General features: G+C 36.9%; 1 protein-coding gene across 1 annotated transcript in view; it reads left to right on the top strand.

Moving 5' to 3' along the window:
- The window catches only part of KIF6 (kinesin family member 6), a 157,830-nt gene that overhangs the window by 91,065 nt on the left and 41,270 nt on the right, over positions 1-25,495 (top strand). Inside the window, 3 exon segments of the mRNA XM_040612049.1 lie at positions 7,170-7,176; positions 9,955-10,095; positions 16,546-16,601. Of these exon segments, the coding sequence (XP_040467983.1) occupies positions 7,170-7,176; positions 9,955-10,095; positions 16,546-16,601 (204 nt within the window).

The raw sequence follows: 25,495 nt of genomic DNA, 5'->3' as shown, positions 1-25,495 counted from the left end.
CAGCTGAGGTTAAGTTCCCTGACTGTTCATAGCTGCCAGACTTCCTGCTTCTGTCCTATCCACCTTTCTGGGCTTTATTAGGCTAGCAAAGACTTACCATTTAAAATACATTGATAAATTTTGAGTGAAACCAGTTAGGGAGTACTCACATGAACAATTCTGCTAGCCAGTGTGGCAGAGGAGTGGAGATGGCAGGGGGTGGAAGTAGATGATCTTTATGGTCCTTTTCAACCCATTCTATGATTCTGTGAATGGCTGGAAAGTTTTTTTCAGAACTTTTTCTTCTGTGAAATCACAAAAGCAAAATTCTTCAGCAAGCGCAAAATGGAAGTGTGATATATGTCCATGGCTGGAGTTCCCATGTAGAAAGGATATTTTTATACATGAAGAAGTTATGACAAATAATACAGGAGTTTGGGGCTTTTTGTTTTGGTTTTGGGGTGGGTTTTTTGGTGGTACAAAAAAAAAAACTCCTCCAAAAGGATCATTCTGGAAGAAGGAATACATGATTTTGTGGATTACATAGGCAAAATAAGATAAAATCAAATAGCATTAACTGCAAAGTCATGAGTTTAAGATGTAATGAAAGAATTGTTGCTTATTAGCTCAATTAACAAGTCATGGGTAAGATTTCATTTAGAATGTCATGTTTACATGTAAGCACCTTGAATTAAATAAAAAAATCAACCTGAGTCAACCAACTCCTTAGGCTTACTAAAATGCAAATGTTGTATAACACCAAAGGCACAATGTACTTCATTCCATAGAAAATTCAGCGACTCACAGTCAGTGTAGGTGTTTCAGAGCAAGTGGGCACCTGAGCAAAGTCACACAAGTGCTCTCTAAACTTCTGCTATTGTAAGTGCACAGAACTCCCATTTTGACTATGCTGAAATTCTGGAGTTTATCATATGCCTAGAAGTCCTCAGTTCTGAGAAAACTAGTTAAAACTCCTGAAGGCTCCATTTTGTGTGTGTATTTAGAGTATAATTAATATACATTGACTGCTTTGACCTGTGTTATTTAAAACATCATCAACGGCATGAGAAAGAGGGGATGCTGTCTGTAATTTAACAGTTACAAGGCTTGTTCAGGAAGGGAGAAAATGCTTCTTCAGTAGCTGAGTGCTTGAAATTTAGTGTGGTCATTCCTCAGGAATAACATGTGTAATTACTTTTTTAAATCTGGACAGTAGTACACAACACGCTACCATGTTCATCCTCAGAGGCAAACTCCAATAAAGCTTCAACACAGAGAGAATCAAAGTTCATTCTTTTACAGAGTTTCACTCTTAATTGCTAATTGTCAGCTGCCAAAAGGAATAAGCAACAGGACTGGTAAACCTTGCTCATCTTGAATGTACATAGATAGCAAATTGTAAAATTAATTAATCTAGAGTGCTGACTGGTGAGAAGACATAGGTTACCATGGGGTGTATCTCATGGTTTCTGCTCTCAAGTCTTTACCTCAGCATACTCTGTTCTTTTGGTGCTGGAGTTCCTGCTGAAAAAAGGAAAAGACCAATTTCTCATGAAGCAGGTCCTGCACTCCTGTATTTTATAGCATAAAATATTAAGGTAGCCCCAAGCTGGCACTAATTGATGGTGTACCCGCTACAGACATTTTTTTTACTTGTCTACCTAAGTTATAGTGCATACAGAGTTCTACTTCAGAAAACCTCAGTATCTTAATAAAGAATAAAGCTAAAATTTAATCTGAAATTAAAGGTACAGTATGTTTCCAAAACCAGACTGATGTTTATAACAAGTCCTTTTTCCTCTGCTAAACTGCTCTGGAAATGAAATATGCCTCTTTTGTGGTTTATGGTGTTACTGGCAAGATTGATGGTGGAGATGATTCTCCAGGCACCAAAAATACATGCAGATCTCTACAGATGTCCCTAATAAAAAACTTCACTTGCATTTGGTCCAAGCTCTCATGACTCCATTGTTGTAGGTTGTCATTTGGTAGATCTCTTAAAACATTCTTATCCCACCATTCAGTATCATTTTTCTAAAATTGAGAAAGATACATGCAAAGGGAGAATTTAAATACCATATCAATCACTCAGCATAGAACATGTAAATTAGCCAAATCATGTTGAGAATAATCTATCCTTTTGTAAATATGTTGGTCTGGTTGAAAAAGGCAGACAAATTTTTGAACATAAAAGCCCTTTTTCAGGTCTAAAACAGAAGCAGCAAATGTTGCTACTGCAACATGACAAATACATGAAGGATGTCAAAACATTTACAATTAATTTGCTTTTACTCAGTTGTAACTGAAACCTTCATCTTAAGCACAGTAGTCTAAAGTCGGTAGGTGACTCATGCCTAATGTATTGGCCCTTTCTTATATTTTGTAAAATTTTTACAACTGCATCAACTGTTGCAGGGAACAGATTTAGGCTCCTACAAAGAAAGGGAAATGCACAGTTCATTTCTTATATCCAATGTTTATTGTAAACTGCACAATCCAGTATAAGGTATATGTCCTGTTTTATGAGAAGTTATCTGAAATGTGTGACCCCAGCATAAGCAAAAGTGAATCTTATTTGTTTAGAAGTGGCAGCACTGTTGGGTGGGTCTCCTAAAGTTCTTGTGGGTTTGACTCCATATTTTCCTTTGTATCCACCCCCTGAGCTTCTGCCAAGCCTACCATGCTTCATTTCAGGCTCTCGCTTTGTACCTACTAATTAAGGACTTTCAATGTGTGTATGTATTCTACAATCAAATATGATCTCACAGGCAGTTTAAAGAAGTAAATGGTTGCAAATAGCAGCTGAAAATTATTTTTTTTCTCTTTTGAGACATATGAGCTGTCATACATGAAATGTAAAATATTTCTGCAATAATATCAGTATCAGAACATGAGAAAAACTTAGTTATATCAATAGATACACTACTTCATTCCTCACTGCTGATATCTGGAAACATTTTGTTCATGCCAAGTAGCTTCTAACTCCAGCCTCGGCTATTCTACTTCCACTTTGAATTTGACAACTCTGCTGTCCATTGCGTCTTTAAAGAAATTATAAAAGCATAACTAGGTAACATAAGAGTAGAACCATAGAACAATTTAGGTTGGAAAAGACCTTTAAGATCATAAAGTCCAACCGTTAACCCAAGACTGCAAAGACTAGACCATGTCCCTGAGCACTGCATCTGTGTGTTTTTTAAACACCTCCAGGGGTGGTGATTCCACCACCTCCCAGGGCAGCCTGTTCCAATGCTTGAAAGGAAGAATGCTATAAATCATTAATGCTAGTGCAGATATTCTACAGCATCCTGAAACCATGCCATGTAATCTGAGAAATTAATAGAATATATAATTAACAGAAACAGAATAAGGCTAAAAATGGTCCTATTAACAGAGTCTAGCACATCCTGGGAGAATATGTGCTCTGTCGTGTGAAGGTGATGACGGTATATTAAATTGCTATTAACAATTTTATTTTATCCTGTAATTCTCACTGGCATTGTGCTTTGCAATGTTTGACAGGTAGAAAAACTAGTATACTAATGTTCCAGAAGATGCAAATGAAGGCAAGAAATTTCCATAGTTTCAATCTTTTCACATTGAGATCACTGTAAGGTTTAATATGGTGTCAGATTTATCAGTAAGGAAACTGACATGTCAGTAAGGAACTTAAAATTGCATTTCTGATTACATCATTAGGCATTAAAGGCCAAGTGGCTTCTTTTTGAAAAGTAGAGCTATTAAAAACATACGGCTGGGTTAATATGAAAAATACTTTTCTTACCTGTACTGCTACCTGAGATTTCTTAAAATAATGAAACTGAAGGAAGTCAACTTGATTAAATTCAGCTATCATATCCCATTTGGAGTTTCGTTGTTGTTGTTCTATGATCCTGGAGAATCTTTAAATAGTCAATTTCATCTTGTTTTAAAGTTGATACTTCATTTAACCTTTTATTTAAAAATACAGATCAATATTTCCCTTAGTACTCCTGCACAGGAATATTAATTAATGTAAATAAAGAACTACTCCCAATGGAATTCTTGTAGGTGGTTGGTTAGAGGGATTTTTTGGAAGCATTCCACTTGAGCTTTATCAAAAACGACTTTTACAAAGTTGAAATTGTATTTTTATTCTTTTATTTTAGTAATCTTAAAGCAATCTGATTTTTAATGATCACATATCCTCTAACAATATTCATTGTAATAGAAATGGCACTTGTCTTTGATTTGTGTTTAACACACTCCTGTACAAGTTTGTTCTTTGTTGTTAGACATTTGCAGTGTTTTATTTAGTGGTGGTTTGTCTTCTGTTTATAAATTATTTCAGCATATATGGAATAGTTTGTATTGCCAACCCAATAATTTTATGTGGATAAAATGATGCCTAGGTAAATGTCTGTGGACCAATTAACTCAAGGGTTTGCACAGTAGAAATGTTCACTTGTGGAGTGCAGTCTGACCTGCCTAGATCAATGATGTTCAGTCCCACAACAAACGGCTCATAATCTCAATAAACTGTTCTTTTTGCCCTCTTCCTCTCCTGTAAATAAACAAAGAAACTCCGGAGGCAGAGAAATTGAATTATGCCAATGTTTTATTTAATTCATTGACTCTGAATATTCTGGTTTTCCTTTGAGGATTTCGACTTTCCCAAAAAGTATGTTTTGCAGCTCAACACCACAGGGGTACCATGACCAAACCTTGTTTTATGTCTTTCCCATTTTTGCATTGCAGTCTAACGAAGGTAGCCATATGTAACACACATGTTTTTCATGAAGAATTTAGCTGTTCCTTGCAGTGGGGAAGTATTTGTTGTATATTGGGTTGTAGTTTCTTTTCCTATTTCTGAATATTTGTTCTTTGTTGATTCATCATTCCCAAGATTTGTTACATCTACTTTTTTTCCATTCTGAACAGATGGCTCTGATATCTTGGGGGATCCTGGTAAAGAAGTAATTAGTTATGCTTACATGCAAACACTTCTAATACCTTAATCCTCTTACAAAGACTTACCAAATACTTTTACTTTAGCTTCATTTGGAAGTGTCCAGAGTTCCTTTGTTCAGTTTGCTAAGTAAAAATATATAATAGCATGAACAGAATGATAGTCTTTATAAGCATGAAGACACAATTCTTGTTAGCTGCCATCCTAGAATTCTTCAGACAACCTTTCCTTGAATGAGAGCTTCCCTTAAGCCAAGGGGACTTTTGCTCCTATTGCTTTCAGTGGAAGGTTTTACAAATCTTATTTGATAGAGCACTTGGTAGGAATGGAAAGACAAAGTCTTCTACTGTGAAAATGTAGTTTCTGCAAAACAGATGTGTGGGCAGATAAGTGGACAGATGCCTTTCTCATCAGAACACATGGTCAGAATAGCTATTCCCAAGACTTTGCTTTTGTTAACAGTTTTAATGTTCCTCCCTCAGAACAGTTCAATTTGCAACTTTTAATTCTTCTCTCCTGGAGAGTTTTTTCCCAATTCTTTTTGCAGGTTAAACTGGCAGCCTCTGGCATAAGGGCTGCTGGAAACCCTGTGGAGCTCTCATACCAGGACCAAAGTCTGGTTACAAGGTGTGGTTTTGAGGAGACACTGTGATTCTGTTTTCTGACCGAGAAGATACCAATTTCATGCTATTGTTTGACAGATTTTTCTGGACTTAATTGAAGAGCAATATAAACATTTTCTGTGGGTTTCACACATTAAACTTTATGAAGGTCTTCTCTCTCTAAGCATTAAAGCCTGTTTCAACAAACCAACCTAAAAAAAGAAGGGGGCTGGGCTCAGCACTCGGGAAGTACCGCTTCCAGTTTGAGCACTCTTTAGTCTTTATGAAAAAACACCGCAATAAAGTCCTTAAACGTTGTCCAGTATTTATAAACTAGGATCCCTGAAGAAAGCTGCAATGGTATTTGTGGGTGTTGGATAAATTTTAAAATCGGTGTGATTATTTAAATATGTACAGCCATGTTTGATTACTTGTGGCAACAAAATAACATCTAAGTTTATACACTTGCATGCTCTTACCTACTCAGATATAGTCCTTGAGTAATCCCAGTGGATACTATTTAACTTAAAAATAGCATTCAGTCCTGTAATTTCTCTGCTGGCAGTTGAACATCCAGTGCTACGCTACACCCTACATGTTCCTTTATTTTCCTAATTAAAGTTTGTGAGGCACTAAACAGTTGTTGTTCAGGATGGCTGTAAATAGCATTTTTGTATGTAACAGCATAGAATAAATGATCTGTAGTCAGTGATAGAATAGGGTGCATAATATCTGCCAGGGACTTTGCTGATATGCAGGCTTCTAGCTGCTGTAGGTGTACAGCTGAGTCTTGAAATTGCTTTGATCTTTTCATGTCACCTCAAAAAGTAATCAGCCACATCCAAAAGCCTTATTAGAGTTTTGCTCTGCTTGGTTTGATTTATTACTGATTTCAAGAGTTTAGCCCATTTTCAATACTACAGCAAGCTTTCTATTTCTTGGTCATTTCAGATCTTGTTCAGAGCTTGTGAGCCATCATTTTCATTCTGCTTTCTGACTTACCCAAGTTCTGTGGGACAGCTGTAACTTGTATATTTTATGAGAGGAGCCTATTGAACCAAAACTTTTTGCTTAATATGAAAGCTGGTGGAGGACACTGGATAGAAGTACAGGCTGAAATCAAACATTCAATGTGAATGTTCTTAAACATTCAAATTCAGGGTGCAGATCAAACCTGAATTTCCCCAAAATTTCAGATGTTTGAATTTGCTATAAATAATGTTGGGTTTGTTGTAAATTTCACATTGTGAGTTGGACATATTTGTAGATGGTTTAATATTAAAGCTAATTTACACAACCTAACAGGAAAAGTATAATTAAAATTAAGTTGATACAAAATTTATCACTTTTTAATGCAACCCTGTCAACTGGGATTTCATGAATGTGATGGCAAGAAAACTTTATGCTTTTTCCAATGATCTGAATTATTTTTATGGTAATGATTATTCCAGTTCACATTGTAATGACTTGATGACATGTATTTCCTGGTTCTCATCCTGTAGGATATGATGATTCTTCCTTAGATAAGAATTTTCAAATGTTTATTTTGTAACATAATGCCATGGTATTAAAGAAGGAGAAGAGAAATTGTTTGGCCTCAGAGTAAAAGAAATTGTTTTCTACAGGTCTAACAGTTTTAGCTGAACTGTTCCACTACCTTGCCATAAAATGTTTTATCATCAATAGTTTATTCTCTCAATTCTGCTTTTAGTCATATCAAGTATATATTGCTATACATAGGTTTCAATTTACAGCTAGAGAGAAACAGAAATTCAGTAATAACTTGTTTTAAAACAACATGCAGTTTATTTGTTTGAATTAGGCCCAGGAGAAACAGCATGACAATAATGTTAGTTCACCTTTGCACTTGGAGGCCATCTGAAAGAAGGCGAAGCTATTTATGCAATTATAGATTATTTAAGGAAATGGAAACAGCATGATTGAAGATACAATGTCAGCCATGGAGAAGGAATAATCTTTATTACCGAACAGAATGAAAATACAAGCCTTCCATCAAGTTTCCAATGTTTCTTGCCGTTCTTTACTAGTATTAACGTTACTGTATTCCCTTATTATCATCCTGAGTGTCTCCGTCATTACCCACAGGCTGCAACATTCTTCTGTAGAGTTTTATGCTCGTATTATACTAGTTTATAATCCTAATGGTCCTTTTTAAGCTCCTTTCCTTAGCTACCATTTTCAGATTGTAGTTGTTTACTATTTCATATATTTCTTTGTTTTCTTAAAATGGACTGGATAAACAGAAAATTTCCCCTTCCCAAGAGTTCAGGGGGGTTATTTTTGTGTGCTTTGCTTGGCTGTACAAATCTGCTGCCTCTTAATGTAGAGCTGGAAAATGATTATCAGATTACCTTTAATTTTGGTTGATGCATTTCTGCCAGGCAGAACCAGTAATCACTGTAATAGTTTTGTTTTCCAAATCTACTTCTGCTGTTTTTACTTGTACTCTCAAAGGCAGCAACATTGCCAGAAGGGTTAAATACTTTACATTGTAGTGTTATGTATGAGCAAGGGCTTTTCATTGTTTATTTTAGGCTCAGCCATGAATTTCATCTAGGCTTTCTGCACTTAATACAAACCTTTTCTGCAACAAAAGCAATTCTAGAGGGTCAATTCAGGCTGCATATTAAAATTAGTGCTAGTGATGGGATGAATGTCCTATAAAATTCTGCTTGCAAAGCTGCCTGTTTTTCTTCAAGGCAAGCATGAAACATGAACGTTCTATTTTCAGGTCATCATCACAGAAAAATGTATTTTCCTAAATCCGCTTGCTCCTTTGAATCACACAGCAGTAAAGACTGCCCTGTATCTTTCTTTGATTTTCTTATTCAAAAAGGGTGGAGCATTTCTGCATGTTTTGCCATTCAAACATTCCTGGTCGTTCTATTTTCAACTCAAAATTTTTAAATTAGTAACAGATGTGCTGATTCTTTTGACTGAAATAGAGGGTAAATTTTTCTACCATATTTTTATTAAAGTTTTTTAAACTTTTACTGCTTATTGAACCCAGAGTACTAGTTTTTGTTACCAGCCTTCACTGTAAACAGCATTTTACACTGCAGAAATCTCACTGAAGTCAGTTGGAGGTAATCCTGATACTGTAAGTGTGATGAAGGGCAGCAGAATGTATTTGGAGTGACTATAAAATGCAGCTAGACTATAAAAGAGCTAGACCTCAATAAGGTGTAGCATCCCAGTATTGCATATCCCAACCTGTTACAGGCATGTTTTGTTAATGTATCATCCCCACTTACACCAAAATTGCAAAGCAGGTTGCCCAGAAAATAACTGTCATACATGCATACATGTTATTGGTAATGCTGGTCCATTGGCACAAAATGTGTAGAAAACTCTTGTGCAGCAGAACTCCCAGGAAACTTTATAGCTCTTGTGCACAATGGATTTGGGGGTCTCAGTAGGTGTGAAGCAGGAAGGAATGTTTGTGAGTAGGACACAAGACTCTAGAGGAAAAAAACCTAAGGAAGATCAAATTCCCATTTATGGAACAGCATTTTGATGTTTAAGTTGTAACCATGAGGTTGAATTAAAGGTGGAGCTATTATGAATTTGTCATACTGCTTTCTGCTCCTGAATAATCTTTATTACTGTAATGTTTTTATGTGCAAATCTCATCCTTTCTCCTTCCTTATTTGTTGACATATGAGTACTTGTGATAACACAGATGCTGGTATAATCTTTCATTCTCCTTAAGATTTTGAAATTTTTTTGTTAATGATAATACAGGTGCATGATTTCTCACTTGAATCTCTAGGTCATCTAGCAATGAGAACTGATAAATAATACAGACTGTAATACTTTCCGGTAGTGATTTTTAAAAAGATTTGAAGGCCAAATAGGTCTTGACCTTCTGGTGCGCAAAAGGAAACAAACACCATGTTGAACATGTAAAAGGCAGTATACAACCATTTTTGTAGGTAGAATACCTGCTTTGCTTAAAAGGGGGTGAAAAGCATTCACTAATATATAATTGAAGAAGCTTGGGGTTTTTTCCTTCCAAGAATACTGAAAATATTCAAGGTATGTTTAGGGGCCATTATGAAATGGGAATGAAAGAAATACCAAAGCAAATTGCAGTTTGCTGCTGTGAAAATACCTCTGATTCACACTTAAGAATATTTCACATATTTTAAATTTTTAAAGTTTGGTTTTTACTTATGAGCATTTCAAGTTGTCTTGAGAAATTATACAGTTCAAACATTCAGACTTTAGAGAAGTGGAGTAAAATTAAATTTATTTTTCAGTTAATAGAAATCTTTTGTCAAAAATGCTTTCCCATTGACGGAACAGTGAACATCATCTGGGTGCTTTAAGACCCCTGGGCTGAATTGCTATATTTATCTAAATAGGAGTTAAATTAATGCAAATTGTCTGTCTTTTGGTGAGACTGAAGTAATTCCCTTTATTTTTTTTTCTTGGGTCAGGAGGAAAGATGTCACTTGGATGTCAGGAAGCTTTTGAAGTCTTCAAGCGGGACCGTGCTGACAGCATAATCATTGAGGACAACAAAAAGCTTCTAAAACAGAGGTGAGTATTACAGCAAGATACAGCTGGAGGTAGACATCTGAGAGTTCATTTTGAGTCTGGGTAGGAATGCGTAATTTTACACCAGACATCCCAGGCTTCTGTAGAGAACTTGATACACAAACTTTTCCTTTTCTTACTGAGGATATTTCATATTCAGAAGGCACAGAGTGGTGACAGAATAAAAGTCTGGATAGAACATGAAAGTGGCATGAGGAATCTTAGTGCATATTTCCTCTGGTTTTATTCATCTTTTCTTCATAGCCATGTTGAAGCAATGGGGTAATAGTATTCATGATCATGAATTATCTAGAGGAAGTAAGATCCATGTGACCGAACCAATTATTGCAATTACTTCCATTGTCAGAAATGCTTTACTGGCTTCAGCACTGAGTTGGACAGTAAGCTAGGAGATGTTTAACATGTGCTTTTGTCTGTTGTTCCTAGCTTGTTTGCCAAGTGATTTTAGCTTCTCTGACAGTTTTGCACTCAAAAAACAGAAAAAATACTTTTCTCCTCCACATTAAATGCTGGCAAAACATTTCAAAACCTTCCAGTGAAGATGGTGGTAATAACATAACATTGAAAGCATCGATTTCCATAAAGCAGATTTTAATCATCTTGGAAATTAATCCACCAACAGTTGTCCATGTCGATTGAATAACAGTACTGTTTCAGTGTCAGTTTTTCAAGTATTAATGTGCCATGTACTCCAAGCAAAATATAAAATTTTGAGATTGGAGATGCCAAAAGCAGTCTCTCAGTCAACTCTTGTAACTAACATTTGCCCTAACAGGGGGTTTTTTTGTTTGTTTGTTGGGTTTTTTTTTGTCTTGGGTTTTCTCCTTCTCCTGCTTTCTTCTGCTTTTTTAATAACATAATTTTCCCACTTAGTAGGCATGAAAGACATTGTTTTCAATGTCATTGAGTCTTATACTCACCTACTTCCATGAAACTGAGGCAAGAAATGTTCTCCACATCTCTGTGACTTATTCAAGATATTGCTATTTATCACTTTCCTGAACTGGTTAACTTTCTGCCTGGATCTATAACTTGGCCACAGGGACACAAATTGCCAAAATATTAGATGTATGTAAGAATTTATCCATGTAAATTGGATGTTTAATGATGCCTTTCTTCTGATCAGTGTATCAGATGATGCCACATCACTGCACCATCACTGCACAAATAATTACACTGCAATCATTTCTGGCGTTGCTGTCAATTGAGCAGAACATTTCATGGTCACAACACAATAATGGGAGCAATACAGTTCTAAGCCATGCCCTGTGTTTCCTCTAGTTAATCACAATTCTTCCATATTTTCTGTTTTATATTACTATGAAGCAAACCGGTATTTCCTTCTGGTTTCAGAACATGTAATAGAGATGGGCAGAACCCACAAAGTTTGATGCCAGATTTGGTTTCCCTAAAGGACAGAGATTCAAACTAATGCCTTTTTAATATGCATCAGCTGATTGTTGAAATCAGTACTAGTGTGAATGTTGATATGCTGGAGCAAGACAGTTTACCCCTGCCATTTGCAGTCATTTTTAGCAAAGATGCCTATAGCTCCAAGTTTACCAAATTAATTAGAATGGATTTATATAAAGTCAAGTCTGTAATTTGGAATGCAACCTCTGAACTACCAGTTAGACAAAAGCTCTGTTACCCAGCCAGTGTTCAAATTGCACAGGAAGAAGTGTGTGGACACCACATGTTTGAAGATTACCATAACTTCCCTTTATATGTAGGCCTCTCATGTTAATAATTTTGTTTGTAGTTACATAACCACTTCTGTCATACCACAGAGAGTATTTGGTTCACAAATTACTTATTTTTAGCTGTCTTCTTTTTCCTTTGGGTATTTTGGGTAGATTTTCTTGGCTTGCTAATTATCATAGAATCACAGAATAATTTGGGTTGGAAAGGACCTTTAAAGGTCATCTAGTCAAACCCCCCTGCAGTGAGCAGGGACATCTTCAAGCAGATTAGGTTGCTTGGACCCCCATCCTTGAATGTTTCCAGGGATGGGGCATCTACCACCTCTGCACAACCTGTGCCAGTGTTTCACTGCCCTCATAGTGAAGATTTTCTTCTTTATATCGAATCTAAATCTATCCTCTTTCAGTTTAAAGCCATTCCCCCTTGTCTTATCACTACATGCCTTTGTAAAAAGTCCCCCTCCAGCTTTCCTGCTGGCCCCTGTTAGGCGCTGGAAGGCTGCTGCAAGGTCTCCCCAGAGCCTTGCCTTCTCCAGGCTGAACTACCCCAGCCTTTCTCAGCCTGTCCTCACAGGAGAGGTGCTCCAGCCCTCTAATCACCTTCTGGACCCTGCTCTGGACCCACTCCAACAGGTTCATGTGTTTCCAGTGCTGAGGGCTCCAGAGCTGGGTGCAGTACTCCAGGGGGGGTCTCACGAGAGTGGAGCAGAGGGGCAGAATCACCTCATTCAGCCTGCTGATTACTCTTCTTTTGATGCAGCCCAGGATACTGTTGGCCACCTGGACTGCAAGTGCATGTTGCTGGCTCATGTCCAGCTTTTCATCCACCAGTACCCCCAAGTCCTTCTCAGCAGGGCTGCTTTCAATCTCTTCATTCCCCAGGCTGTATTGGTACCAACACCTGCCCTGAGCCAGGTGCAAGACCCTGCACGTGGCCTTGTTGAACCTCATGAGGTTCTTGAGGACCAGGACACACTTCTTGAGCTTGTCCTGGTCCCTCTGGATGGTATCCCATTCCTCAGGCGTGTCAACTGCACCACTCAACTTGGTGTTATATGCGAACTTGCTGAGAGTGCATTCCATCCCACTATGTCATTGATGAAGATAATAAACACTACTGGTACCAATACAGACACCTAAGAAACACCATTTGTCACCAGTCTCTATCTGGACATTGAGAATTTTACTAGTACCCTCTGGATGCAACCATCCAACCAATTCCTTGTCCTCTGAACAGTCCATCCGTCAAATCCATAGCTCTCCAATTTAGAGAGAAGGATGCTGTGGAGGACTGTGTCAATGGCCTCACAGAAGTTCACATGGATGGCATCTCTGGCTCTTCCCTTGTCCACTGGTGTAGTCATTCCATCACAGAAGTTCACTAGGTTGGTCAGACAGGACTTGCCCTTGGTGAAGCCATGGTGTAACTCAGTACCATCTTTGTATTTTAAAAGTGGGGAAACTTATATAGTTAAGGATAATTTCTCTCTGAAGCTCATTTACTGACTTACTGTTCAAGTGAAAAACAATAGATTCACACTATCCTATTAGGACAGTTGCCTATGGGGAGTGGCACATCGAAACAGTGATCTTCTACAGCTTAGTTTGCTGGTAATACGAAGCAATCCTTTTTCAGTTTTCTTCTATACATTAATAACTGCTGCACTGCTTAAAAAAGTCTGTGTTGATTCCCAGGCAGAATCCAATTTCTGCAGTTTGGACTTCTTATACTTAACTTCCAGAGAACTAAATAATATCCTGTTTCTCAATGCAACCATGTCCTCTTAGCACTGTTTCTCTGAGAAGGAGAAAAATGCATCTCATTTTCTGGTGAAATATACTACCAAGATATCTTCCCAGCTGAGACACTTCAATCTAATATTGCATACTGTACGAAGCTTTTAAATCCCATCCTAAACAATATTTCCAGTAGTAAAATCCTACGGAGTTTACAGATATAATGTAAATCTAGTTTCCATTCTGTTATTCTCCGTTATTTTTTTCCACTTTCTCCTTTCATCGCTTTCTGTGTTTCAGATGGTTAGCAGCTAACTTGTGTTTTCAGTATCTATGGATGAGTTTCATGGAAAAGATGAGTTTCACTTTGGTCATTTGTTGTAATTTCTAGTAATTAAAAATGAGTGAATGTTCATTTAATTCACTAAATGTCTCCATTCTGTCATTAGACAGCCTCTGAGTTTGTGTTGGTTTACATTATGAGTTGGAGTTTTGTTTTTCAAAATATTTATTTTTTAATTATTGGCATTTACATTCAAAGAGTGAAGTCTTTGCAAGTACGCTTGTTCCACTAAAATTAGTGGCTAAGTTCACCTTGGGGTTTCATCATGGAATATTTATTTTGTAGGTAATAGAAGCCATGATTTGGCAACTTCAGCCTTTCTGCAGAGTGGTGTCCATGTAGGATACACATGAACTCTTTTCAGCTAACAATATAATTGTTCACTCATGACTGTTCATAGCAATACCACCTTTATGCAAAATAATGCCACGTTTTTATTGGAGTGTCAGAAATAGCTTTTCCCCTTTCAATATTAGAGGCAAATCTTCTGTATTTATCTGGTTTATTTTATTTGACTATGATTCATAGTCACAGATGGAATTTTTTGGACTGTCATAAATTAATGCCAAATTTCAGTTTATGTTATTGTGCCAGTTTATAAACTGTGGTGTTTGAGAAACAGATGCATGGCCCATTCCACTGTTGGCAGGAACCTACAAATAAGGGCTGGATAGATAGCTAGCTTCAGCTTGTCCTGCTAAATCTCTCTGTGAACATGAATCAGAATGAATAATCAGCAGGAGATTTACCTCTGGAATTACTAAGGAATTGATGAACTTAGTATTTGGCTCATGGGAGCTGAGGGAAAGAAAGAGAGAATTGCTTTCGGGTGTTTCCCTTTGATCTTTACACAATCTTCAAGGCCTGCTTGTGTGCTCTAAGACAACATCAATGGAAAAAAACTTATATAAAAGTCTCACAGATCATTCAAAGGCTTCTGCCTTCTCTATGTAAGAAACAGTAAGTGCTGAGAAACCCTCCAGCTCCAGCCATTTATTAGCCTTGTTGAAATCAGCCTTGAAAGAAAATGTTCATGAGCAGGTAGGAATGCGGGCACCTGAAATTCTAACTTGTTCCAATTTTACAGAGAAAAGGACTAGTTGAGAAGGGGCAATTTTCCAAACCCCACCTCCCCAGAGGAAAGTCTTATTTCTTTACTCTGTTTTGCCATTGTTTGACTTAGACAGATATACAACTCGTGGATTTCCTCAGTTACTTTGGCTAGACCAAGACTCTTCCCGATCAGCTGAAGACTTGTTTAACAATTAAGTTTTACAGTTCTGCACCCACATTCAGCAAGGTTCAACTTGTACACATTCGAGCAACAATTCAGAATTTCATGTCAAGCCTAATGTCCTACACAAATGTCACAATGTAGCAAATCATCCTACATTTTAAAATAATGCCATTTAGACTATTACAATGGATATTTCCTTGAACAAGTCTCAGTTCTGTCAGAGACTCTTGAGACTTTGCCATTGTACATTGAATTGACTGTCATTATTTTTACAGCAGAATATACTTGGCATCTGAAAGCCTGATATGTATGCCATTTGTCATCAATAGTTTTATATAGTACTGGGTTGAAGAAGTGTAAGAGAATAATTATGACAGCGACTGCTGTAAAAGATCAGAATACTACAGAAAAAAAAAGCACAAAAGGAGAAGGCATCAAATTCTAGCAGACTGCAGGAAATGTAGAGAATATAAGTGAATTTGGAAAGCTCTGTAGACAGCTGTTTTTCAAGGATCTGCTTAGATCTGACACATATTTCACATACCATGTGAAGATCTGATTATTTAAATATAATAAGGAAGTGGTCATTGAATTAATTTGGAACCTGATGGGAATTTCACAATTTAAAAAAAACCTGATTTCCAGTTTTGATTTGAGGTCAAGCTATTTGCATACTACTAAAACGGAGTTTCCAAAGCCTGATTCATTGATTTATTTCTATCCTTCTCAGCTTGTTTCTTGCTTGCTACTTGCATATCTTCATGTGGCTAGCTTTGGCTTGTGTTGGTATTTGAGCAGTAGCTGAATATCATCTGAAAGTCTGCATTTGCATAAGAACTATCTGTAGAAGAAAAAAATAATTTAGTTTTGTCATACTTTCTCATATATCTGTTTGAGAGGTTTCTTGGTGACTGGGATGTACATTTTCACACAGCACAAACAGCAGCCATCAGCAATATGCAAATTACAGGCTGAAATTTGAAAATTCCTGGTGAGAAGAAGTTCTAATATTTTCAAACATTTTGTTTTGACTTTGCTTGGATTCTTTTTATTTTACTTTTATATAACTGTATGTTAACACTTTGCACATAATGTAGCATATTAAATTTAATATTGTAGTATAATATGAATATTTAAGACAATCCAATCATTAGAATTGAAATAACATAATTTTTAGAATACAAAAGTCAAATAAATTTGTTTTGTCCATCTATAAACATATTTGTTGCATGGTTTCTTTCAGAAATTATTTCTTTTAGACCAGACAATCTTTTCTGATGGAAAATTGTTTCCAACTAGTTCTACTGACAAATCAAAAAGTAATTCTGAGTAATTCTGTATTTTATTGTGAACAACTAGTTTAACTTCTTGTTCTTTAAATTACTTCAGTACCATTATGCTTTTATTGACAGGTTTGCTGAAGCTAAATGCCTTGGGGAAAAATTAAATGAAGTGAGAAATAAAATAAGTGAGTACTTTTTAACTTCATTTTACCTTTTAGCTGATGAAATCACAGCATTCAGAGGATATGGGAAGAGAATCTAATTTTTAAAAGAAAAGAGTCAATTCATTACTAAGATTTCAAATACAGTAAATGGTTAGGTGATGATAGCAGTAATAATTTTATGTACCGGTTTTGATTATTTCAAATACTATAATGTGAAAAAAAGCTCTGTTCTTTGCTTGACAGGATGTCTAAAATCTATCAGAAGGAGAAGTTAAAGTATTAGCACTGGGTTTTCTGAATTTTATTTTGGGATAAAAGGATCCAAAACCATAATTTCAAATTGTGATATTGACAGATTAAGGATTGTATTTATCTATAAATTTATATAGCTTCTGATAAAAGATCTCATTGTTGAATTACCACTCTGCATTTCCTTTGCACGGATTAATTAGAACAATTTTGAGGAGCCCCTCAGCTTCGTGGGGGTTTTCATAATTTTTTGCTATAAATCCCCAACAGCATACTCTTGGCTTCCAGTTTCAGATTGTTTAAAGCCAAAAATCACTCACAGATACATTCAGCCCCAGGCTAGGTCTTATCTGATCCTTCTAGGAGCCTTTGATATGTTTGTAGTTGATTTCTGGGTTCTGTTGTTTCAAGGCCTGTAGCTTCTTTCCTAAAAATTGTCTATCCAGTCTCTCTGCCAGATGTGAAACACAGTTTTGTCCTCTATCCCTGAAGTCCTTTGAGATCAGGTCCATGTCCTCCTGTATGCACACATTCAGGTGAACCAAGTCTCTTCAAGCTTCCAGATACAGGCTGTGAGGGGCTAGATTTAAGGGTAATCTGGCATCCAGGTGCAGTGATATAGACCTTGCTCTCAATTTCTGTCTCCTTCCTCTTTGGGTGGCACCAGCACAATAAAGTCATTATCATCACTTCTTGCCTTACAACAGTAGCTGACTTCTGGGAAAGGACAAAAATCTCATGGCATTCCTGACAAGAGCTCTGTACTTTCACCATAGCCGTGATTATATTCTATGTGGTCACAACAGTAGCTACTGCCAGATTCCCCTCCCAATCACCTTCGGGTATACCACAAGTCCCTCAGAGATATTATGCAGTATATTTAAAGTCATGTCAGCTGTGCAGAAAGCCTCAGCCATGTTGGCACTGTGTTTTCAAACCGCAGCACAAAGGGTGTTTGGAAGCGATCCAGAACTAGAGACATCAGGTGCTGAGCCCTGCTGGAGCAGTGTTCTGAACACTGTGTTATTTCTACAAGATACTTGATTCACCCTGCCTTCTCTCAGTAGGCTCATTTGTCTCCTTCAGACTGGCCAGCACATAAATGTCAGTACAGAACTTGTGCGTGGATATCCACAGATTGGCCCATGAAAGCAGAATTTCAATATCCACCTTGCCACCATGGGTCTCTCTGGTGTCCATATAAACTCACGTAAATCCTGCCAAGTAGTCTTTCTCCCGTGGTAAACTTGGGAGAGCAGGTTAAGCCTACTATCAAGGACAATGCCAAGTAACAGGAAGCATCTCTAAGGTGAATAATGCCTTCAGCTTTTGGGCAGTGGTGTGCACAGGTGTGAACATGAGCCATCACATCAGGATACCACCTTTTTCTCTCTGCTGCCATCTTGAAGTCCACACTGTCCTGATTTACCTCTGTCTCCTAGATTTATTTGTCTGTGATAAACCCAAGAGATTTTGTGGCTTAAATAAGGTAAAGCCAAAGTCAGCACTAGGTGTCAAACTCCTTTCTCTTGGTGAAGTTGAAATCCACTTTGGAGCAGGCATAAGTGAACACAAGCAATAAGCAGCCACACACAAGTACATCTTTCTCAGTGCCTGGGGATGCAACTGTGCTGCTTGAAGACAGAACCCTAGCAGCCACCTTACATATACCTTATATCTTTACAAATGTCTTAGGGGATGAACAAATGTTTGGAGGGTGTAGGAGACAGTATACGATGTGGTGGAACACATGCCTGTTCTGAAGGTACCACTTGTACTGTCATGTTGGGACAAGACTTGTGTGGTCTGTAAGTCTCCTGAGATTTGCAGGAGTCTAATGTGGCAGCTCTTAGAAATAATGTACTGAAGCAACATAGATGTAGCTGCTTAAGACTCTGTTTCCATGGTTCCCAGCAAAATCTAAAATAAATCCTTGGTTTGGATTGAATCGTTGTGGGTTTTTCTCCAGTAAGTTAGACAAAACTTCTGACAGCTATAGTGCAGTAGAATATGGCTTTTCCTGCAATTAAAAGCATCTGTTTCAAAATTTGTTTTTGGTTAAGTTCTTCAGTGTTGTAAGTGAAACAGTGAAGTATATGTGGGAACAGGAACGGAACAAAAATCTGCATATTAATATGTATATCTAGCCCAAAAAACCAAACTGATCCCTTGAACAAAACAAGCAACTGTGTAACAATTTGGTATCATTGTGCTGAACTTGACAATGCTTATATGCCTCCTGTAGGAAATGGTAATAGCTTGTGGTCCACAAGAATATTGAAAAGCTCCTTTAAGAGTCAAACTAGAAATGACTCCAAAGTTCTAAGAAAAATTGCTCAAAATTACACATTTTGGTTTTGTTTTGGTATGTAAAGTTCAATTACAAGTGAAGTGTTTTCAAATTGAAAATTAGTTTTATTTCTCTCAATATTATTTTTTTTGGTTGTAAAATGGAAAAACAGTCTTTTCATTTAGTTTGTACTGTAATTCTACCATATAAGCAAAGAAATTCCATCCATGTTGTATCCTTTTATAGCTATCCCTAAGCTGATCTATGCAGATTATGAAGACGTACGTTACTTTGTGGATGGTTTTTAAGCAGTGATGTCTGAGGCTTGAGAGTGATCATATTGTACATTCTTTCCTTCAGTTCCTTCTGTGTTTTTTAGTCATAATTTTTAATAAATCTACCTATCATCACCTCTTTAACAATTATTAAATCTTTGCATTCAATGTGACACTTTCTGGCTTCTTCAGCTTAGTCAATGCAATTACACTAGTTTGTATTACACTAGCAGCCTGAAAAAAACCTTTTGGTTAGGTCTGTCTCATCATAGCATACATATTCCGAAGGCCATTAAGGATGCTAAGTAAAGTTACTAACCTGCCAAATTTTTACTGAAAACATGGTAGGAGAAATAAGAGTAATTTGTGGCCTGCAACTAGATATTTAATTTACTTTTATTGTTGTTTTGGTTTCTTTAAGCATTCCTGGCTGCCTTGTTGTGCACAATCAAGAACAGATCCCATCAATATCAGTTTCTGTTATTTCTAAGCTACACTTAATAGTATAAAACTATGTACCGCAGAGGCCATAGAGCCTATTTCATGCAGTCTCATTATATTTTGAGATAGTGACAGCAGTTGGCTGTAACTTTTATGTTACAATACCCTTTCATACTGACTTTGGAAATATTAGTGTTTTGCAGAGAAAATTACACAAAATGCTCCAACCACTTCTCAATTACACTGACACTTCAAAAACATCAGGAAGTTAGGGCTGGAAAAAGAAATTTGCAGTAAGATTTTCATGGTAGGCTTTTGCTGATGTTATTGCTTGCATAAAAAGATTAAGGGAAACAATGCTGAGATGTAAGCTGGAGTTTAAGTGTAGAGTGACTATAATATCAGAAATGAGACATTGTGGCTAGTATGCATCTTTGCTACTATACCACATATTCCTGGATTCTATCTCTTTTTATGTTTAATAGCACTCAGAGAATGCAGAGATTTTTACATTATTTTTATGGAAAATAATACGCATGTCTTAGATTTTTCATTATGCCTACTATTCACAACGACCTCCTAGAAATAAGAAAGTGAATTTTATTGTAGGATGAAAACTGTCTTTTTTCAAATACTTTAAAATAAATAAATAAATAAATAAATAAAAGACAAGAAAGAGGGAAGTGGTTCTAAGCCAGGTCATTTTACTGCATCATTGCACAAACCTCTGTATAGGCACAAACAAAGGAGCAGAGGGCTTTGGTGCGAGCATTGAGGGGCACTTCATATGGATTTTGAATACGTAGACATGTCTGGATTGATTTCAGTGAACTATCCAGAGTTGTTTACGTATGACTAGAGAATGTACTCAAGGACTAGACTTTAAAAGACAAATACAGAAAACCAGCATGAGTCAAACTGGAAAGAAATAACTGAGAGGTCAGTGAACTAATGAGAACTCTGTAATCAGTGTAGGAGAAGTGGAAAGTGGGCCAGCACTGACATACAAGTAAATTTTTGTCTTTCTAGTCCAACATTAAGAACTTTAAAAATGTGTATGTCACACATTATACACATTTAAAAATATGTATAACACACATTAATTTTCTTGTGAAAAAACATGCTGTGCCACTGCAAGTGTTTTTTTATATTGTGTCATTTCCAAAGAGTTAGGGTCTCTAACAAGATCTGTAGGTCCTTTTGGTATTACTGAAAAAGACTTAGTGAAGAAAATTTGCTGCTGAAGCCAAGGATTTGGTTTCAGAATAGTGAAGGTACGGAATTTTTCTTGCAAGTAATTGAGTGATTGTGACTAGTATATTGTGATGGGCTACCAGGCTCTTTTATTCTGCTTCCTCAGCAGAACAGGTGGAGAAAGTAAGAAGAAAAAGCTCATGGTTTGAGATAAAGATGAGGAGATCACTTACAAATTCCTATCACAAGCAAAACAGGCTCAAGTCAGGGAAAATGAATTTAATTTATTGCCAATTAAAATAGAGTTGGATGGTGAGAAACAAAGACAAAACCTCTGAAGACAAAGTTTCTCTCCTTATCAGGTCTAGCAGGAGTTTTATTTCTAGAATGCTGTTATCAGCAAGGTGGTTTTACATGATTATCAAGAACATTCTGTGTGAAAGGATTCTGACAGTAGGGAGAAGTTTATATCTGAACAAACTGCAAAGCATTAACAGCAAAAAAGGTCCAACTGCTACTACATTGATCACACAACAAGTTAGAGTTGGGGGAATTAAAATTACTGTTCTTAGTGTAAATTAAACTGATGTATTCATTCAGAATTCAGTGACCAAAAAAGTTGCCTGTATACAAGAACGGGCTACGTGTCAAATGCATGTAAGATTAGTAAAGATTTCCAGTTCATCCCTATAAATGTCTGTGTATTTGGAGGTATTTATATAACTATTAGATTTATATTTTTTTTCCTGAAGGAAAAAAAGCATAATAAACAGTATTTAGTCCCCAAAGGGAAGCAGCTGGTGGTTTTAGTCAGCTAATATTGTGATTGACGCTGGGAGAGTAAGGGCAAACTCATGTGGGAATAATAACTGTATGAGGAAACAGGCACTCTCGGAACAAAAAAGGGTAGGTGGGTGGATTATCTGTGCATGATGTTGATGATGCAACTGTACCCACAGGAATGCTGAGATGTTGCACTGCTCTGACTCATTTCAAGCTTTGATTTTAGTGTAAAAGATCACAGGATACTGAAGCGAATTATAACCTTTAGTGAGGACGTGTCCTTGTATTGCAAAGCAAGATTATTGAAGTGTCTTCATTTAATTTGCTTGCAAATTATTCAAATAATTTTCCTTATTTATCACTGTTAATGGAGTGCTACATTGAAATGGTGAGGACTGGAGGAGAGTGAGGGCAAAAAATCGTATTGCTCAAGGATAATGTTGATTCTGATAAACTGTCTTGTACATCGCACTGTTGTTTCTGCAAATGTAAAGTAGGTATTAAACCTAACCAGAACCTAAATATTGTAAAACCTGAATTTATAATCACCTTTTTCTCTATGTGAAAGACTATGTATATATACATAAAAATTATTTTGTTATGATCTCTCTACTTCCCTGTGGAGGTAAGCCAAGTAGACCTACTTTTAAACTCCAAAGAATATTTTGTGCAAGGTTTTTCTTTATAACAGCACAATTTTATGAAGGGAACTGATAGCAACCTTTTTGCATTGATAAGAAATGGAATAAGATGAGGTGACGTTTTTGAGGCAGAGGGGGTCTAGAGCACTCTGTTGGCTACATTGTATACCTACATTGTTTTAGCTTCCCACACAGGCAATAAATAACTTTGAAAAAGGAGAATCAGTTAAGAACTACACCAACGATGACATGAGGTATGTTATACATATTTTAGGTGATGATTATATGGACTGAAAGAATTGAGGGAAGTCATGCATGAGCAAAAAGCAGTTTTTAAAACTTGCTGAAGAAGTATATGTACTTAGGAAGCATATAATTCTTCCATTGAAGAAAAATATCATGCTTTACGTGGAGCCTAAATGAAATGAAATGAAAATGCTGTGATGATTTGCTGTATGCAAAGAAAATTCATCAAAATCAGTATGTTCCTTTCTTAAAGCTCAGAAATATTGCTAGTATTATCTATTGATTTTATATTAATATAAATGTCCTGAGTCAGAGACATTAGCTTACTGGACATTGTTTCAGCTATGAATATGGCTATAATAAGGAAGGAATTGCCTTGAAATGTATTTCATTCTTCAGTGTTATATTCTGAGATACTTGCTCTTTTATGGAAATAAACATTGAGGCTTGATAGCTGCTAATTAGTATAATTCACTGTTCTGGTTGAATTCCAGAAAATATCAAGTACTTAAACAGACATATCTGATATATGTCCTTGGTGCATTTTACTGGAAATGACTAGTGCGGAAGAAAAATGGCAAGATTGAGAAACTCCAAGAAGAAAGGTTACATTCCACAGGCAAATCTGGTTCAAATGAGATGCTAACAACTCATAAATAAATGAATTCAGTATGCAGATTTAATGAACAGATAATAATATCATTTCACAGCATTTCATTCTTCAGGTAGCTTAGTATGAATTTCTGTTCTCAGCAGAGACCTTTAAAGTCTATGGAACTTGAAATATTGAAATCTTCACTAAAGAAAAACTCTAGCTAAGGTCACCTTGAGTTCGACTTGTATGAAAATTGAAAATTCTGAAAATTCCACATTTGGCTTCATTGTTGTTTTAGTTGATAAAGCATTAGATACAGTAATAATTGTTTTAAACACACAAATAGTATCATTTCTACTGTGAAATATATTGCAATATATTCCACCTTCAAGGTCTCCAAAGGTGCCTCCTTGAACTGCATTCACAATTTCACCAAGCTTTATATCACTAATGCTGATCAGCCTTCTCCTGATGTTGAGAGCAATCCATTTTCATGCACTCAGCCAGTCACTTTAGGACTGTCCGTTATTTAAAAGGTGGTTACCTTTAAATGTTTTCTCATTCCTGGTCTTCAGGAATGATTTAACAGGTATGACTTGGTCTTTCAAGTGCTTTTTCTTATTTCACAAGCGTTTCAGCCTATGGAAGTGTTGTCTACTGCCCTTAAACATTACACTGAGTTCTGTGTCAGAAGAGACAACTTGCAACAGCAGCAAGAAAATTTACTATTTGCTATTTATCTTGGTCTTTGATCAGAGTCTGTTCTTGATGCAGAAGGCTCCCTGAGAACAAAGTGTTAATATATCCATCAATGCTGGGCATTAAAAAACTAAGGGTTCCAGATTTCCTTCACAGACAGAGATCTGGGCAGTGCGGTGAGCCTAACGCGCTCAGGATAGGCCAAGTACGTGCAACTGGGCATTGTGCAGCGTGTGCTGTGCAACCCATCCAGCACATTCTCTAGGTGCCAAAAGTGCTGTGTGTGTCCTGATGACTTCTGCAAAGCCTGCCCAGTGTCACTCTGCCTGCATTCTCCACATACAATGATTTATGGGTACAGGGTTTCTGGCTGCCTGGCAGCTGCTACCCTAGCTGGACTGCTCAATACCTGAGAAGTTGCAGATGAAAGCTAAATCAGCAATCTAGAACAAGCTGAAATGGTAGTTTACCATGAGAAGTGGGAAATTTGGCAAGTACACATCAGTGTAGACTGGAAGTTCTCTGAAAAAGAAGAGATTGCCTGTCTGCTGCTTCACCACTTCTGTTCCAGCACTGGGATATATATAAAAATAAAGCCTCAATACACATAGTCTCCACTGATTTCTTCTCTCCTGGGAAGCTGCCTGCATATTGCAGATGTCCTCTGCCACTTAACAGAGAGTCAGTCTTGGTCTCAGGACACAACAGTGCTGTCAGGAAAAGGAACATGAGTAGTATTTCTACGATACTTAATCTCGGGTGTGTAACTATGCTGTTTACTCCTGAAGGATATCGCTTAGGACTAATATAACAAGGCACATTAGCTCGCAAAACCTGCAGCCATCTGTGAGAGAAACAGAAGAGAAAACAGGCCATGGGGACAAACAGTCCCCAGATGTAATTTCCCAGCTGGGATGTTATTCAATATGGCCCAGTGCCTAGAAGCCCCAATCTGTTTCTGATCTCCAGGTCAGTTTCAAAGCAGTTTTGTAATAAACGAGGCGTCTTTATGTGTCCACCAAAAATAGCAGTAGCTGTTAAAGCTGAAGCCATTCAGCATGGCTGACACAGTCTTCAGATTCTTTCTCCTTAATTTCTTGGCCCAACTGTTTTGCAACTTAACACTGAAACAACATAGTTCCTATGTGTGTTTGGTTTGGATAAATATCTAATCTTCATGCCATTATGACTGCAGTTTCGGAATCTATTTTTTAAATGTTACATTTTGATTTTTGGAAGCGTGGAACTGAAAACAGAAAAACAGCTGAGTTTCTGCAGATTTCATTTTCTTAACCACCTTGTCACCATCTGCACTTTGTCCTTTGTTAGAAATATGATTTACTTTGCTTTGCAGGGTGCTACATCTTATTTTTGTTTGGTTACAGCCTCTTCCATTTTAACTTACTTCTTTTCATGATGAAATACGACTTACTTTCATCCTGACTGTTAAGGTTCTTTTTCTACCGATGCCCAGCTCACTTCAGGCACGATTTCTAGGGCTC

The sequence above is a fragment of the Falco naumanni genome, chromosome 12 (genome assembly GCF_017639655.2).
Source record: "Falco naumanni isolate bFalNau1 chromosome 12, bFalNau1.pat, whole genome shotgun sequence".
Lineage (NCBI taxonomy): Eukaryota > Metazoa > Chordata > Aves > Falconiformes > Falconidae > Falco > Falco naumanni.
Note: the sequence above shows the minus strand (reverse complement) of the source record. Positions and strands in the feature narration are given on the sequence as shown.